This window comes from Agelaius tricolor, unplaced genomic scaffold, assembly GCF_023055355.1.
Source record: "Agelaius tricolor isolate 1412-34295 unplaced genomic scaffold, bAgeTri1.0.p SCAF_18, whole genome shotgun sequence".
Taxonomy (NCBI): Eukaryota; Metazoa; Chordata; class Aves; order Passeriformes; family Icteridae; genus Agelaius; species Agelaius tricolor.
In genome coordinates, this window is record NW_027269278.1 from 15,753,979 (window position 1) to 15,769,285 (window position 15,307).

At 45.1% G+C, this 15,307-nt stretch overlaps 2 protein-coding genes across 3 annotated transcripts in view; one reads left to right on the top strand and one right to left on the bottom strand.

Moving 5' to 3' along the window:
- The first annotated feature begins 100 nt into the window (after window positions 1–100).
- Window positions 101–8,860, top strand: KIF20A (kinesin family member 20A). Its single transcript, XM_071443569.1, has 18 exons — window positions 101–256; window positions 679–768; window positions 888–1,007; window positions 1,455–1,593; window positions 1,689–1,876; window positions 1,966–2,110; window positions 2,841–3,041; window positions 3,272–3,383; window positions 3,485–3,556; window positions 4,076–4,219; window positions 4,299–4,464; window positions 4,715–4,879; window positions 5,443–5,582; window positions 5,683–5,785; window positions 6,438–6,645; window positions 7,032–7,123; window positions 7,386–7,523; window positions 8,359–8,860. The coding sequence occupies exons 1-18, from the start codon at window positions 101–103 to the stop codon at window positions 8,629–8,631; spliced, it is 2,652 nt and encodes an 883-aa protein (XP_071299670.1). The 3' UTR covers window positions 8,632–8,860.
- The window catches only part of SFXN1 (sideroflexin 1), a 21,812-nt gene continuing 15,202 nt past the window's right edge, over window positions 8,698–15,307 (bottom strand). For both annotated transcript variants that reach the window (XM_071443566.1, XM_071443567.1), the window contains 3 exons: window positions 11,057–11,106; window positions 10,364–10,411; window positions 8,698–9,079 (listed from right to left, as the gene is read on the bottom strand). In XM_071443566.1, coding sequence (XP_071299667.1) covers window positions 8,983–9,079; window positions 10,364–10,411; window positions 11,057–11,106 — 195 coding nt within the window. In that variant the 3' untranslated portion in view covers window positions 8,698–8,982. The remainder of the gene's footprint in view (window positions 9,080–10,363; window positions 10,412–11,056; window positions 11,107–15,307) is intronic.

Here is a 15,307-nt window from a genome sequence, read left to right on the forward strand (position 1 = left end):
CGTGGGGATCCGTGTTTGTGGAGACCGATGGATGTGCAGGGGTTGCTGTAACATCACCTTGTCCCGTTCCCCTTTTTCCCCAGGAGCCGTGTGAGGCACCATGGCACAAGCACTCGCCTCCCCGGGGCTGTTTTCTGACGATGAGGCTGCAGCCTCCCCTGTGCTCGAGTCCACAGCAGCGGGCTTTGGGGCTGACCTGCGCAAGGACCTGCTGCCGGAGTTCTCTGCCATCTCCCCAAACCTCGAGGGCGCTCAGGTCAGCTTGGAGCCCTTCTGTCACAAACAGGGCAGCGTTTTCACTTGTGGCTGCTGTTCTCTGTACAAAGGTAGTGGGATGCAGAAATAACAGAGACAGAAGAGGCAGCAACTGGGGGGAGCAGTTCCTGGGAAAGCAGTGGGCAGCAAGTGCCTCTTGGGGTGATGCTTGGTTTGGGTGTTAGGCCTTTGGCTTCTTGGTCTGCTCCATTAGATAAACAAAAAAATAATGCTGGCGTGCTTGGGAATGCCTAAGAAAGCTTCTGGCATTGTTGGTGATTTTGGGACCAGAGAAATTCCTCAGCACTTGCAGCCAACATAGCCAACATGTGTGCTCCATATTGTGGTTCCTTTTAAGTGTTCCCATGGGGGGTGTGTGCTGCGTCTCTGGCTGCCATATTTAACTTGTGCTGATTCTTGCAGGCTGTAGCTGAAGACAATAATGGAAAATTAAAGGTTTACCTCAGAGTTCGACCTCTGAAATCTACAGAAGTAGAAAAGGGGGAAGACCAGGTGAGACACTGAATGAAGCAGAGTCTGAGCTGGCTGTGTGCCTGCTGGGAGATGCTGCTGTCCTTCACTGTCTATCCTTCTGTAAGCCACTGCAATGATGGATTTTATGTGTTCTTTAGGGCTGTGTCTGTATTGAGAACTCAGAAAGCCTTATTCTGAAAGCTCCAAAGAATTCCTTCACCATGCGGAGCACGGAGCGAGGAGTGGGACAAGCAGTGCACAGATTCTCCTTCACCAGGGTAGGTAGCTGGGACAAACAACCCATCTGGAAGTGATTTAAGCTTAAACCAGCCCTGCAGCTTGAAAAGCTGCCTTATTCACATCCACTGACCCCAGAGCACTGCCTGAACTCTTCAGTCTCATGCAATCAGGTTACTTCAGGTTTTAGTTGCTACTTTATTAGTTTTTTTTATTTTAAGCTGTTTCTGACAACTCTTTTTTGGCAGCAAATGGCAAACTCCTGTTCATGAGGCTCTAAGCAGACTAGGGGCTGCAGTGATATGAGATGTTGTTGGATTAAACAAATGAGCAGCTTGTTTTTGTAGGAAGCTCAGCTGGAATTGCTGGTGGGTCTCTTGCTCACGGCTAGTGCAGGGAACAAAGGACCATGTAACATCACTTGAGCAACCATCAGCAAGGCTAGAGAAGATCTACGTGAAGCCATTTTTTCTATGTCTTGTTTGCAGATTTTTGGACCAGAGGTGGGTCAGAAATTGTTCTTTGATGAGACAATGAAGCAGGTGGTAAAGGATGTGCTGAGTGGGCAGAACTGTCTGGTTTACACCTATGGCATCACCAATTCAGGGAAGACTCACACGATTCAGGGTAAGGAAAGCACCCGGTGTTGTGGGGCCTGTTGAAGGAATTGTTTTCTGTCTTCTGCCTCTGAATCCTCAGCTTTGCTGCTGTTCTTGCTGCAGGCACTGCCCAAGATGGGGGGATTCTGCCTCGCTCCTTGGCAACCATCTTCCACAGTGTGGGGGACCGGCTGTACCAGGCCATGGACCTGAAGCCTGCCCTCTCCAACGAGGTGACCTGGCTGGACAGCAGGCAGGTGCGCCAGGAGGAGACCAAGAAGCAGATGATGCTGCAGAGGGGACTCTGGGAGGTAAGCACGGGGCCTCTGGGAGTTCAACAGCAAGAGGAAAGGGGTGGTGTCACGCTACCTGCATGCTCCTGTTCCTTGTTTCCTTCAAGGAGGAGCTGCTGACGCCGCTGAAGAGGAGTCACAGTGCTGAATCTCAGCTCCAGGCCACCACCAGTGGCAGCTTTGACAGTGGAGTTGCTGGGCTGTCTTCATCCAGCCAGCTCACCAACCGTTCAGACCTCAGCCAGACAGAAGGTATTTCTGGAAGCCTGTTGTGTAATACCTGCTGCTTTTTGCTGGAGGATGGGGGAAGAAAAGGGTGATGGCTGTTTGGATGCTGTGTTCTGGGTAAAGGAGAAAAGGTGCTGTAGCCTCAGATTTTCCCTTTGAAAGATGCCACGTCAGAAAAACTCTTCATATGTTTTGCCAGTATCAGAAGAATTTGCCACTCCATAATAACGAAGCCTTGTGAAATGAAAAATTGCTTGATGTTCACTCACTTCATTCAAGGAATGTGGTTATTGAGCAGCTGATTGCTGTGAGATGGGGATTGCTGGGAAGCAGGATGCCAGAGTGGCAGGCTGCACTGAGCACTTGTGCTCTGACTATCAAACCCAGGAACTACCAGCTACTCAGGTATCCAGAAGCATGGAGTGATTGAGATAACAAGAACTAAAACTTCAGTTATGCTGGAAAGAATTAATGTTTGAAATATCCTGCAATTCTAGAATCAAAAAAATTGGGTATGTAAAAGTCCTTACACAGAGCAGATGATCCTGTCAAAGGAAACTTTAGGCTGTCTCACTGGGGACAGGCATTAGAATAGATGCAAATGGGAGGAAGTAAATAAAAGGATTTGTGTCTGGGATGGTTTTGCTTGCCGATGGAAGTATCTTGCTCTAGCCCTAAACCATTCTGTTGGATCCACGAAAAGCTGCAGTCATGATTTGTTTTCCTTCCTTTTTTTCTCTTTTTTTTTCCCCAGAACTGGGCCCTTGCTGGGCTGACTTGGATCGCATTTCACTCACCAGCCCAGAAGATGTGCAGTTCTCCATCTGGGTCTCTTTCTTTGAGATCTACAACGAGTTAATCTATGACCTGTTAGAACCAGCTCTACCTGGGCAGAACCGCAAGCGGCAAACGCTGCGGCTCTGCGAGGACCAGACTGGCAACCCCTATGTGAAAGGTGGGTTTGCCTGCTGGAGGGGTTTGGTGGCCTGATGTTTAGGACTGAGTGGGTGGGTGGCTTAGCAGTGATGTGCTGGAGAGCCCCACAGAGAGCTCTGATGTTGGGGTTACAGGATTGCCAAATTTGTTGATGTCAAGAACACGCAATGGTGAGGTTGGGGCTGAGATAAGTTTTCTGCCAGTCTCCCAACAGCTGTGCCCAATCAATGCCCAATGCTTGCTTTCCAGATCTGAACTGGATCAATGTCCGGGATGCAGATGAGGCCTGGAAGCTCCTGAAATTGGGTCGGAAAAACCAGAGTTTTGCGAGCACGCACATGAACCAGAACTCCAGTCGCAGGTCTGAAGGGAGAGGGATTGTTTAGGCAGAAATACAATTCTGAGGGGCTTTTAAAGTTTGCTTTTTTTTTTTTTTTTTAATACTTGAATGTTTCTTTACAGTCACAGTGTGTTCTCCATTCGCATTCTGCACTTGCAAAGAGGTGGCAGTGAAGTTGTTCCAAAAATCAGCGAGTAAGTTTCATGGTTTTTTAGGATTTGGGTGTAATCTCAACTGTTTTGTCTCTTTAGTTGAGGGCCTGGGGTATGGGAAGTATCTTGATGATGATGTTGTTGAAGGTATACTTGGAAGGAATAAATGTTAAGTCTTAGAACTGACAGGAGTTTGAGGAGTACTGCAAGGTACAACTTGAGGTAGTTCTCAGGCTTTTTGAGTGAAGGTAAATGTGAGCATCCTTACCCTTTGCAGCAGGGCTGATTTGAGTGCTGCTGGTGCCTGTCCCTGGGATGTATTTATCTGGAAAATGGCTGTTTTAGGACTGGCAAAGGATCTCTGAAGCTGACACTTCAAAGATTATTTTACACTTAAGGCAGGCCGTTCTGTCCATCAACAGCCCAGGCACCCAAAAGAATGGTCTCTGTGTCCTTATGGGGAAGCTGGGAAGGTGACTGCAGGGTGTCTGAAGTGTAAACCTGATCTGGCAGGACAAACAAAGCCTGTAAGAGATGTGAATATGACTGTGTTTCCCTCAGGCTGTCCCTGTGTGACCTGGCGGGCTCTGAGCGCTGCAAGGACCAGAGGAGCGGGGAGCGAATGAAGGAAGCCAACAACATCAACACCTCCCTGCACACCCTGGGCCGCTGCATCGCCGCCCTCCGCCAGAACCAGCAGGCCAGGTGAGCATCCATACCTCCAGAGGGGAGGGTGTGGGGTTTTTTTTTTTGCTTTCCCAGCTCACTGGTGTCTCTCCCACAGGACAAAGCAGGCGGTGGTTCCGTTCCGGGACAGCAAACTGACCCGCGTGTTCCAGGGCTTCTTCACCGGGCGCGGGCGCTCCTGCATGATTGTCAACATCAACCAGTGTGCTTCCACCTACGATGAGACTCTGCATGTAGCCAAGTTCTCAGCCATTGCCAGCCAGGTGAGTCACACACACCAGGATCGTGGCATGGTCAGGGTGGCTTTGGTTTCTCTTGCTTCTGTGGGACTTAGTCCCTTCCCACCACAAGGGGAGGGAGCATGCTTGTACCTCATCCCTACGCTTCTCCAGTGGTTATTGTATCCAGCTAAACTGAAATGGCTGACAGGTTGCAGAGAGGGGCTGGCTGTGTTTAAAGACTACACAACTTCCAGGCTTTGCAGATTGATAATGGTGGTCTATTCCCCTTCAGCTTGTTCAGGCACCTCCCATGAAGCTGGGACTTCCATCCTTAAAATCCATCATCAAAGAACACAGCAGGCGAATCAGCCAGGGTCCAGAGGCAGAGCCAGAGGAAGATGTGGAATCAGAAGAAGACACTGAGGATGAGGGAGATGTCTCTATGTATGAGAAGAAGGTGGGTTGTCATTTGTTTTACAGCCTTTATGTGGATGCAAGGTCAAGAACATGACTGTTAGCTTTGGCCTGGGGAGCTGGGATTGGAGCTCAGAGAGAGCCAAGAGAGATGACACAGAACCCCAGAAGGTTATAGGACCCAGGAAATTGGGAATCCTTGACAAAAACATTCTGCAGTTGGTCTAAATCTGACACACATGCTGAATTTGAAAGCACTTTGTCATCTGTGCAATAGTGGCAGTAATAGTGCAGGTGCAGACCTGTAATTCCTTCTCTGCAAGGGACATCTAGAAAACATGCAGAACAAGAATCTAAATGGGAAAAAAATAATCAAACTTTCTAGATGAAGCAAGCAGTGGGGATAGCTGAATGCTCAAGATGAAGTCAACCCTACAGACACTCAAGCTGTCATGTGCCAAGGTAGCAAACCCTGGCAACTTTTCTTTCCAAGTGACTAAACCCTTATATCTAGATCCCTGCATCCTGCAGCCATGGCATCACTTAGTTTACTGCAGGTCTGGACTCTGTAGTGCAGTGTGGGCAGCAGAGCTGTGTCTCTTGCAGGACCTGCTGCGCGCGGTCGAGGCTGTGCGGGAGCTGCTGGTGCAGGAGCGGCAGAAGAAGCTGCAGCTCGAGATGCGCCTGCGCGAGGAGATCTGCAACGAGATGCTGGAGCACATGCAACAGAAGGAGCAGTGGTGGAGGTACAGCCTGTGCTGCTCTCCCTCCCTCCCTCTGCTCAGGATGAGCTGCAGCACCCAGAACTGCCAGGTCCTGACATGGGGTTGGTTGTTCTCTTTGTAGCCAGCACGTGGATGCTCAGAGAGAGCAGCTGGAGGAACTGTATGAGGGCAAAATGAACATCCTGAAGGAGTTACTGACTGACCACTACCAGGAGGAGATGCAGGTTTGTTCAGGGCAATCAGGAAAGCAGCAGTGGGTTGGGAAGGGACTCTGGGTACTTGAGTCCAGGAAGATCTTTATGCAAAATGAAAAGAAAGATTTTGCTCTCTGAGGTATTTTTGGTGATATTATTTCATCCCTTGATCAACAATTTTTGCTTCTTGTCTCCTACTTTATGTAGCCCATTAGGCTTCCTAATTTTGAACAGTCAGTCTGGAAACTAATGTACAACCATCCTGATTTGTCCATTTGTTCAACATGAGTCTCTCTCCTCTTAACTCTTTCCACTAGTGGCTGGATTTAGGCTCTTCAGATTCACATAAGCTGTGTAAATTTCTCTTCTTTCTCTCAGTTATGATGATAGATGTGGACCTGTCCATATTTTGATGCCTACAGCATTTGAGTGACCTCTGGGACTTCTCGCAGACTACTCTGAAGATGCCAAATCTTAAAGCAATCCCTCTTTAGAGCCTGTAAAAAAGTGGTTTAGGCTCCCAGGAAGTGGGTTTGCTGTACTCACTTAAAAGTAACCTTAAAGGCTGGGTTCAATTTGTGAAGTGTGGGATTGAAAAATTCTCCAGGAATAAAGACACAGAATGTTTCAGACAAGTTGTGCTACAAAAATCTTGACTCTCTGAACAAACTTCCTTCCTCAGGAGCGTGATGAGGAGATTTCTGAGCTCAAAGCTGCTCTGAAGGACACCAAACAAAAACTGGAGAGCCTGGAAGCCAAGCAAAAGGACTCAGAGCAGAGTGTACGCCGATCCAAGCGAGCGACCACCTCGTCTGCTCTGCAGCAGGAGCTGGCAGACACCAAAGCCAGGCTGGAGCAGTGTCAAAAGGAGCTGAATTCCACAAGTGCAGGTACAGCAGCAATGCTGTACAGGTTCTGAACCCTGCTGAGAGCTCCCTGTGCAGGGTTAGAGAGACTTGCTTCAGGGTACATTGGATTTAGGCACCCTCAAAACATTATTTGACTTGTAGGTGACAGGAATAATGTGCTGGATGGGCAGTTTCACTTCATTTTCACAGGAAAATGGACTTTAGCACAAGATAATCTTTCCATTCAAATTCTTAAGCCCCTTTGTCTAAGTGAATGGGAGAAGCCTGGAATGTTTGTGCCTTTCTGCACAAACTCAAAAGCTCTTTCCAGCTTGCCTGTGGCAGCTTGTCTCAAGGGAAGTCCTGAATTTCAGGGTTCTGAAAGCTGATCAATGTCCTGTTGCTCACTACTTTTTGTCTGTTCCTAGAGTTGCACAAGTACCAGAAATTAGTGGAGCCACCTCCCTCTGCCAAACCCATGACTATGGATGTGGACAGGAAGCTGGAGGATGGACAAAAGGTAACTCCAGTTCTGTGTTACAGAAAAGAACATTTGCAGGGCAAAGTGGCTGCCAGCTTAAACAGAGTTCGGGGCTGCTGTTTCCAGGTTTTTAAACAAATGAAATGGGTTTGTTGAACTTACAGTAGTTGTTGAAGGTTGTAGTATCTGATCACTCAGATGGGGATCCTCCCTCAGTGCTGCATGCCTGAATTACCTTGGAGTGGCTTTGTTTGCAGAGCAGTGCCAAAACCAGCTGTTGCATTAAACCCCTCTCTTCTAGAACATCAGATTGCTGCGTTCAGAGCTACACAAAATTGGGGAGTCTCTGCAGTCTGCAGAGCGAGCGTGCTGCCACAGCACAGGGGCAGGGAAGCTGCGAGAAGCCCTGGGCACGTGCGATGACATCCTGGCAAGACAGGTGATGTGTCTGCTTTGGTGTGGGTTGCATGGGGGAGAGGGCTCCAATCTGTGTGCTTGGCCATAATCAGAGCAACAAAGTTCTTGCTGCTGCAAATAAAAATTATTTATTTGCTAATACATATTTTGTGAAGGGAGCTCTATGGCTGATTTTTTCAATGGTGGAGTTAGTTGTGTATTTACCTCTCCACAGGAGACCCAAATTGTTCCTGTTCAGTTCACTGGCAGCCTGCACTTAAAGTGGGAGAATTCAGAGTTCTCATTTCCTTATCCACTCCATCACAGTTGCTATGGCAGCATATTTGCAGCAGGATGGAGTCAGCTTTGTCCCACCCTTACTGTTCCTATGTGTTACTGAACTGCTACACTGTTCACAGTAGAAGCTTTTATGCATGGTCTTATTTAGCAGAACAGTTAGTGAATTTTGGCACAAGGTTGTTTATCCTCCTCAGTTCACAGTAACCGGGGAGTTAAGACAACTTCTCATTGTACCTGACGGGAGCCTACAAGAAAGCTGGAGAGGGACTTTTTGTACAAGACCAGGGGGAATAGCTTCACACTGAGGTTTAGATTAGATATTAGGAAAAAATACTGTAAGGATGCTGAAGCACTGAAAACACATTTCCTAGAGAAGTTGTGGCTGCTCCATCCCTGGAAGTGTTTTAAGGCCAGGTTGGACAGGGCTTGGAGCAAGCTGGCCTAGTAAAAGCTGTCCCTGTCCACAACAGAGAACAAGAGGATCTTTAAGGTCTGCTCCAACTCGCAATGAGCTTTTCTTTCTATGATTTGATATTTTTATATTTTTTTAATATAAATATATCTTGCCTTGCCTTCAGGACCAGACCCTGGCAGAGCTGCAGAACAACATGATGCTGGTGAAGCTGGACCTGCGCAAGAAGGCAGCCTGCATTGCTGAGCAGTACCACACGGTGCAGAGGCTGCAGGTGCCGCCAACCTCCGCCCTCAAGAAACGCTTCTGTGCCAACAGGGAGAACCTGCAGCCCAATCAGCCCCCTGGCAAAAAGCCCTTCCTGCACAACATCCTGACACGTTCAGCCACCCGTCCTGTGGCTACCAGAGGCTGGCAACTTCGTTCAGTTGCTCTATGACTTTTGAAAAGGAGGTCCCTGCCCCGCTATTACTGGAACAGGTGGCAAATCCAATATAATAGCATCTGGTTTTCATTGTGCGCTTCTTTATTGTTATTGTAGCTGCTTGAGACTTATGTAAACATCTCTGGATATGTATGTTTAAACTTTCAAACAATACCAAAGTGGACAAAGTGACCTTATGTGATTTAAACACTATGCTGAGGAAAGTCTTTAACTGTAAAATAATGCAGATGATCAAACTTGTTTAACAAAAGGACAAGATAAAGGTGTGTTCTTGTCTATGTTGGCACACAATTCAAAAAATAAGTTCATAAGTTTCTCCTTGAAAGATACTTTGCCTTCCTTGAATTATAATCCTTTATTGAAGTATACACGTTCTAGGCCAGGGCAGCTGGCTCGGATCTTGGCTTGCAACTCTGGCTCCAAGCGCGACACCGACATGGAACTGAGCAAAAGAAACAGTGAAGGGGTTACACCAAGCAAGCACCAGAAGGGAAAATGAGATGGACAATGCATCTGCTAAAATTCCTACATTGTCAAAAGAGTTTTCAGATATTTTTAAATATCTTATCCAGGAAGCAGGCTCACAGACCAGGGCACATGAATCCCTGCTCCAAGGGCACTGCGCTAGTCCATGGAGTCAGGAAATGTCTGTTGCTATTACCATGAGGGTAAGGATCCATTTCATTGCTCAGGTTGTTGCTGGCAATTGAAACTTACCTTCCTAAAATGATTTTTATTAAATAGAATCTATTTTCCTATTTAACTTACTATGTGATTTTATTCAGTTGAATAAAAGGTTTGTTTTTATGAGAGCTGGTTCACAGTAAAGTGAAATAAGCTGCCAGGTCATTTGAACAGCTGCAATTTCCTGAACACAGTTCAAGGTCTAATCTCCCTCTGAACTGGAGAGCCCTGGCTGAAATCAAGACCTGTAGCATGTGTGCTGGGTTGGTTTGTCAAGTCATCTCCAGGTAGCCTAGTGACACTTGTTTACCACAGTTCTCTGTCCTAGGCCAAGCAGGGAGACAGATGGTGTCAGCCCTGTTGTACTCAAACAACACTGAGAATTGGCTATTGTTTTCTGGAAGTCAAAAGGTGCCTGAGTTGTTCAGCATTTTAATGGACTCAGCTCCAGCTTGGGTTGTTTAAGGTACAGCTGGCAGCTTGTTGAGTTTAGACAACCACTATTAAAATGAGAATGAGACAGCTGAATTTAAGGCCCTGTCCATAATGTGTACCAAACTAAGCTAAGGTTTTTGTTAAGTAATTCATTCAGATTTCATAAGGATTTCAGCTATAAGGAATATTGTTTCTAAGACTGCTTCCAGTACTGAGCTACTTCTGTATTGATGAAAAAGTCTGGAAAAATATTACTCAAATAACAAATGAGCACAGATATTCCAGTGCTGTTCTGTATAAATAGAAGAGTTTCCAGCTGAAAATAAAATGGGCTCTGACTGTATTTAGTGCATCCATAACCTTACTGGACATGAATATATGGTATAGAACTCATCTTGAGCTGCTGGGGTTTGTAAACAACTATTATATATTACTGATGAATAACATAGTTATTACTTTTCTGTATATTCTCTTGTTTATCACCTTTGTTATATGGGAATTAAAACTGTGCTTGAGCAGGCAATGACCCTGTGTTTGTGTCTGTGTGCAGCACAATGACTGGATCTGGAATAACACTGAAGTGAGAAGAATTCACAGCAGTACCCACCTTTTCTGAGGAAACAGTGCACAACACAGGGGAGTTGCAAACACGAGACTAGAGGAGACAAAACCAGGTTTACAATATTTAGGGTGCTAAGAGAATTCAAAATTCTTATGCATGACTTAAGTAAAAAGCTTTCTTGTTTTCTGTACACAGTGAGGTAATGTTCCACAAAGTGCTTTTTAACTTTTATTTCTCATTGCATTGTACCTTATGAAATCATTACCTACAAATAGCACTAAATGTTTCAATTCAATGTTCCCAAATTTGTCTAAATTTACCATTTGATATCCTTACAGTGCTTTACCTTTGTGTGCATGACAACAGAAAATGCCAGAACACAGCAAATTAAACCCTATTAACCAAATGTTTCCAGAATTATCAACCTCCAGGATGAGATTCCACTGACTGTTCAGAGGTAGCAGCCAAAGCATCTTTTCTAATCAAGCTGCCACATTCCTTTTTTTGCCACTCCCTTTCTCCCCTCCCTCTGCTTTTCTTGGCAGCCTCTTCCCTGCTAACGGCTTTTTAGTTTTTAACATGATATTTTATCAGTTACAGAGATGGAAACAACTGCTGTGCCCTCAGTAACTCTCAACCTTGTTTTTTTTCCTTAAAAAAAAGCAAATATTGCTGCACTCCCAAAACCTCTACAAGTATCTCTTAGGATAGCAGACCCAACCCAAAGAAACCACTTACCAGAATCCAACTAATCCAACCTGAATGGGAGCGCTCATCCAAGGAAATTTCTGTTGAAATAAAACCACACACAGTGAGTATGGACTCTTTTCTTCCTGCTTCCCACCTTCCTGGAATTCATTTAAGAGACAGATTGCACCTAAAAGACTCTGAGATGTGAAGGCAAAGCCCTGACCAGCATGGTTTCATGCTGAGCTCCACTTTGAGAGCCACATTCCTTTGGAGAGCAGCAAGGAAATTCCCAGGGGAATCAATGTGCACAGGGATCCTGAGGAAGTGTCAGAATCTCCCCTGAGTCAGTGCCTGTTTGGCTCAGGACCTGCTCCTGGGCCTTTGCTTTGAGTCTCACAAGCCCACAGTAGCAACAGAGCTGAAATTTGGAAGTTTCTAAGTGGTGCTGCCCCAGCTCTGCAGGGCACAGGGAATTCTGCCCAGGCATTCCAAGGAAGAGCTCAGGCTGGTTACAGCTCCTTCCCTTTGGTGGCATCAAATGCTTTTAACCTGCAACTCGAGCCACCAGCCATAAATAAAGGAGATGTAAATCTGCCTCTCTTAGCCCTTTCTGCTGGCATATGATTTCCCCTGATGTGCAGGAACTTGTCCCTGTAGCAACACTCCAGTTCTGCAAGAGTTCACCTTTTATTGAAGAAAAGAAGGGGTTGAGGACTGGGAAAACCAAGCTGAAAAAGCAACACATAACCCACATGCCTCATTAATTCTGTAACTTTTGCAGAACTTGAATATATGCCAAGATTTCTTTTCGCAGGCTTTTAAAATTATTTAGGAATTCACTCTCATTGGTAGAATTTTAGTTGAAATTAATGACTAATGAAGTAAACCCAGAGCTGTTCAGTGGCCACTGCTGCCTCTTGCTCCATTAAGAGCAGAACAGACACAGCTGCCATGAGGACACAAAGGGAATTTTAAAATAAAATTAGGGCTGAGGGAGGTCACAGCAGTGTCTGAGGCAGGGAAAATGAGCCTGTGTGGAGCAAAACTTCTCCAGAGCCTGAGGGAGAAGAAACAATGTAGAAGACTGCTTCTCTTTTCTTTATTTTTTTTCCTGGAGTCAATCTGTAATGCAGAAATGAGTGCAGGAAGAACTGGGCAATTCAGCAATAACCTGCAATAGGAGATAACAAATGGGGACACACAACAATAGCAAGAAGAGTGAAGGCAGCAGAGCTTTGCTGTTCTGGCATTCCCTAAACACCTCCATCTGACCCTCAGCTGAGATAAACTCACCCCAAATTTTCATTTTATGCCCTGGGAGAATCCATGCCAAGAGGTGATGAACACAAGCCAAACCCTGCAGTGTCTCTGAGAAGGGAGGGAGGGGAATGCTGTGCATTCCAAGGGGAGTGTGGGACCCAAGGGATTTAACAGAAAAGCCCCAAATACAATTTTATAACTGAAAAGGCTGTTGGAAGGTGCCCTGAGAGGAATGAATGGTTTTATGCCTTTGTCAGAGTCAGTCACTGAGCTGAGAGAGAGAGGTGTCTAATACAGACTCCATAAAGAACATGGAGTTTATGTGCTGGAACATTTTGCCAACTTGATCTGAATTCCAGCCTTTATTTTTCAAGAATGTTACCAGGCTGCACTAATACAGAAAGATGGTGAGCAAAAAGTAACACTGGGAGGTCAGAATTAAGAACTGGAGTTGCCCAGGGAACAACGTAAAACAATAAAATTCAAATGCAGGCTGCACACCCCCACAAAGAGAGAAAATGGAGAAACTACAAGAGAAAGAGCAGAAGAATTCAGTGTGTTAGAGAACTATCATTTAACTCAGGAAGAAGGCAGTTCCCAATGAATTAGGATTTAATTTCCAGATGTCTTTATGACATTTTAGTGGTTAGTGCAAACAGAGAAAATGGAGAAATGATAATTAAGCAAACAAAAGCCATAAGGAGAATCAGCTTTTCTCTAACTGCCTCCTTTCTTTGTTGGATATAAAAATCTGTCAGCTTTCCTATGTCTGTTTTCAAAAAAATACATAAATGAAATGACAGTGAAATTAGGAATGTGTGGAGGACTTCAGGGCATAAGACATTCAAGAACAATGCTTGAAGGAAAAGGCTCTCTGTTCTGGTTTTGTAACCATTTTGAATACAGATTGTAGCTGCAGATTAAAAGATCCCATGAAACTTGTTTCAAGGATGTACGAGGAACTTCTAGAACCAACTTGGATGTTAATACAATTTGCAGAACAGAAGAGAAACTGTAGCTAAAGCTGTGTAAGAGTAGTAATAGAAACTAAAACTTTAGCGTTGATTGGAATTTTCGTAAGTTTATATGGAAAAAATCAATCTATTTCTTTAGGAGAAAAGTTCCCTGTAAATAAAATCTATAAACCCTGTGCCTCAGGGCAAGGGTCTTTATGGATCCTCCTGTGCAGCAGGTAAAATAACCTGGTTCTGCACAGAGCTGGTCAGGAGTATGGCCACAGGGATAAAATGAAAATAGATATTCTGCAGCCTAATCAATTACTGCTATGCTGCATAATTACATAAACAGGCCCCAAAGCTGCTGCTGAAACCAATGGCAAAAAAAACTTCTACAGATAAAAATACTTCTTCAAGGCAACTTCTTTTTGAAGCAGTAAATACATGCCTGTGTTCCAAGAACATTCTTGAGGCATCTTCTAGCAGTAACTTCTGGGAATGTTGTTAATTCACACCAATGCCTTGGTGCAAAACCCAGTGGGAACGTGGGGGATGAGCTGGGCTCCATGACCTACATCTTATCCCAAATATCAGAGCATGACAGGCTGCTCTGAGACCAACATCCCAGGAGCATTTCCTTCTCTCTGCCTTACTGCAGACCAGCTTTCTAATTTCTTTTATCATTCCACAACCATTTGCCTATTTTTTGGCCTTGTGTGTTGCTTAAGAGGCTTTGGCAAGCAGTCAGGAATTATTTCCAAGAGTGGTGGCGAAGGAGAGGCCAAGGGTGATGAGTTAATAAAGCAGTGTGGGGATGGTGGTGGAGTGCTGGCATGGGATGGTGCTTCTCAAACTCCATGAGGACATGCAGAAGCTGCTTGTTAAAAATGCAGCTCATTCCTTAATGGGTTTAATACTAATCTCTACCAGGTGTTACCACTGGCTACCTGCAGAGCAGTGTTTCACCTGCATTCAGTCTCTGAGGGACAGGACAGGATGGTACCAGAGACCACTGAGTAGTCACTGCAGAAATCGCTCATTTTGGCTGATCTGAAAAATTCACAACACCCTTATGTTGATTACACCACACAAAACCAACAGGTATTTGTCTCCAGACCCTGAGGATTGCTGCAATTTCTTCACAAATGTCATGTATTTGTCAGCTGAGGCAATGGCTTTGTGACATTTCTCACATGTCAACACATACAAAATAATTTTTTCCCTAAATTTTTTTAAACAAGGGTTAAATTTCCAGGCAATACATTCTCAAGAACATCACAGTATCACAAGTTGTGGTGTGTTTGGATGCCCTGCAGGCTCACTTCTTCCAGGAGATAAAAGCAGCACACACTGATTTTTACCCTGAAACTCAAATGCCACATTTCCTGTTTTTACACTGTGAGCAAAAATGTTTTCTGTTAAAAAGTGGGAGGGAAGCAAAGCACTTTAGGGAAAAAGAAGTTTTAAGATTGGAAGACAGTCCCAGAATGGTTTGGGTTGGAAGGAACTTTTAAGATCATCCAGTTCCACCCCCTTCACTATCCCAGGTTGTTCCAAACCCTTTCCAACCTGGCCTTGGACACTTCCAGGGATGGGGCAGCCCCAATTGCCCCAGGCAATCTGTTCCTGCCTTATAAATACAGAGACACTTTCAAATGGGGTGTGCAACTGGGTAATCTCACTCTGCACAAGAGACACAAAGGGCAGAAACAGAGATAAAATTTAAACACTTTAGAAAGCTTTATCTTAGACAAACAAAACCATTCCAAACAAAACATTCCCCTGCTTGTCCTCCTTGTCCCCACACAAACTTTTCCAAGGCAGGGTCTGTTTTTTTCCCCTAATTTTTCTAACAGGAAGGAGACAGATTTTCTTAAGATTCTTGGGTGGGTCTTACAAGCAGAGGCCTTGCCTGGAGCTACCAAATAATTAAATCAGTGATATCAGCAGTGAGGATGAAATTCCCTTTACTGGTAAAGAATTAAAGGGTTCCTCACCTGAATATTATTTCCCTTGTGTTAGCCAACCCTGTAACTAATTCCATTATTGTTCTTTTCCCTCTCATGCTCACACAGTGCAGAAT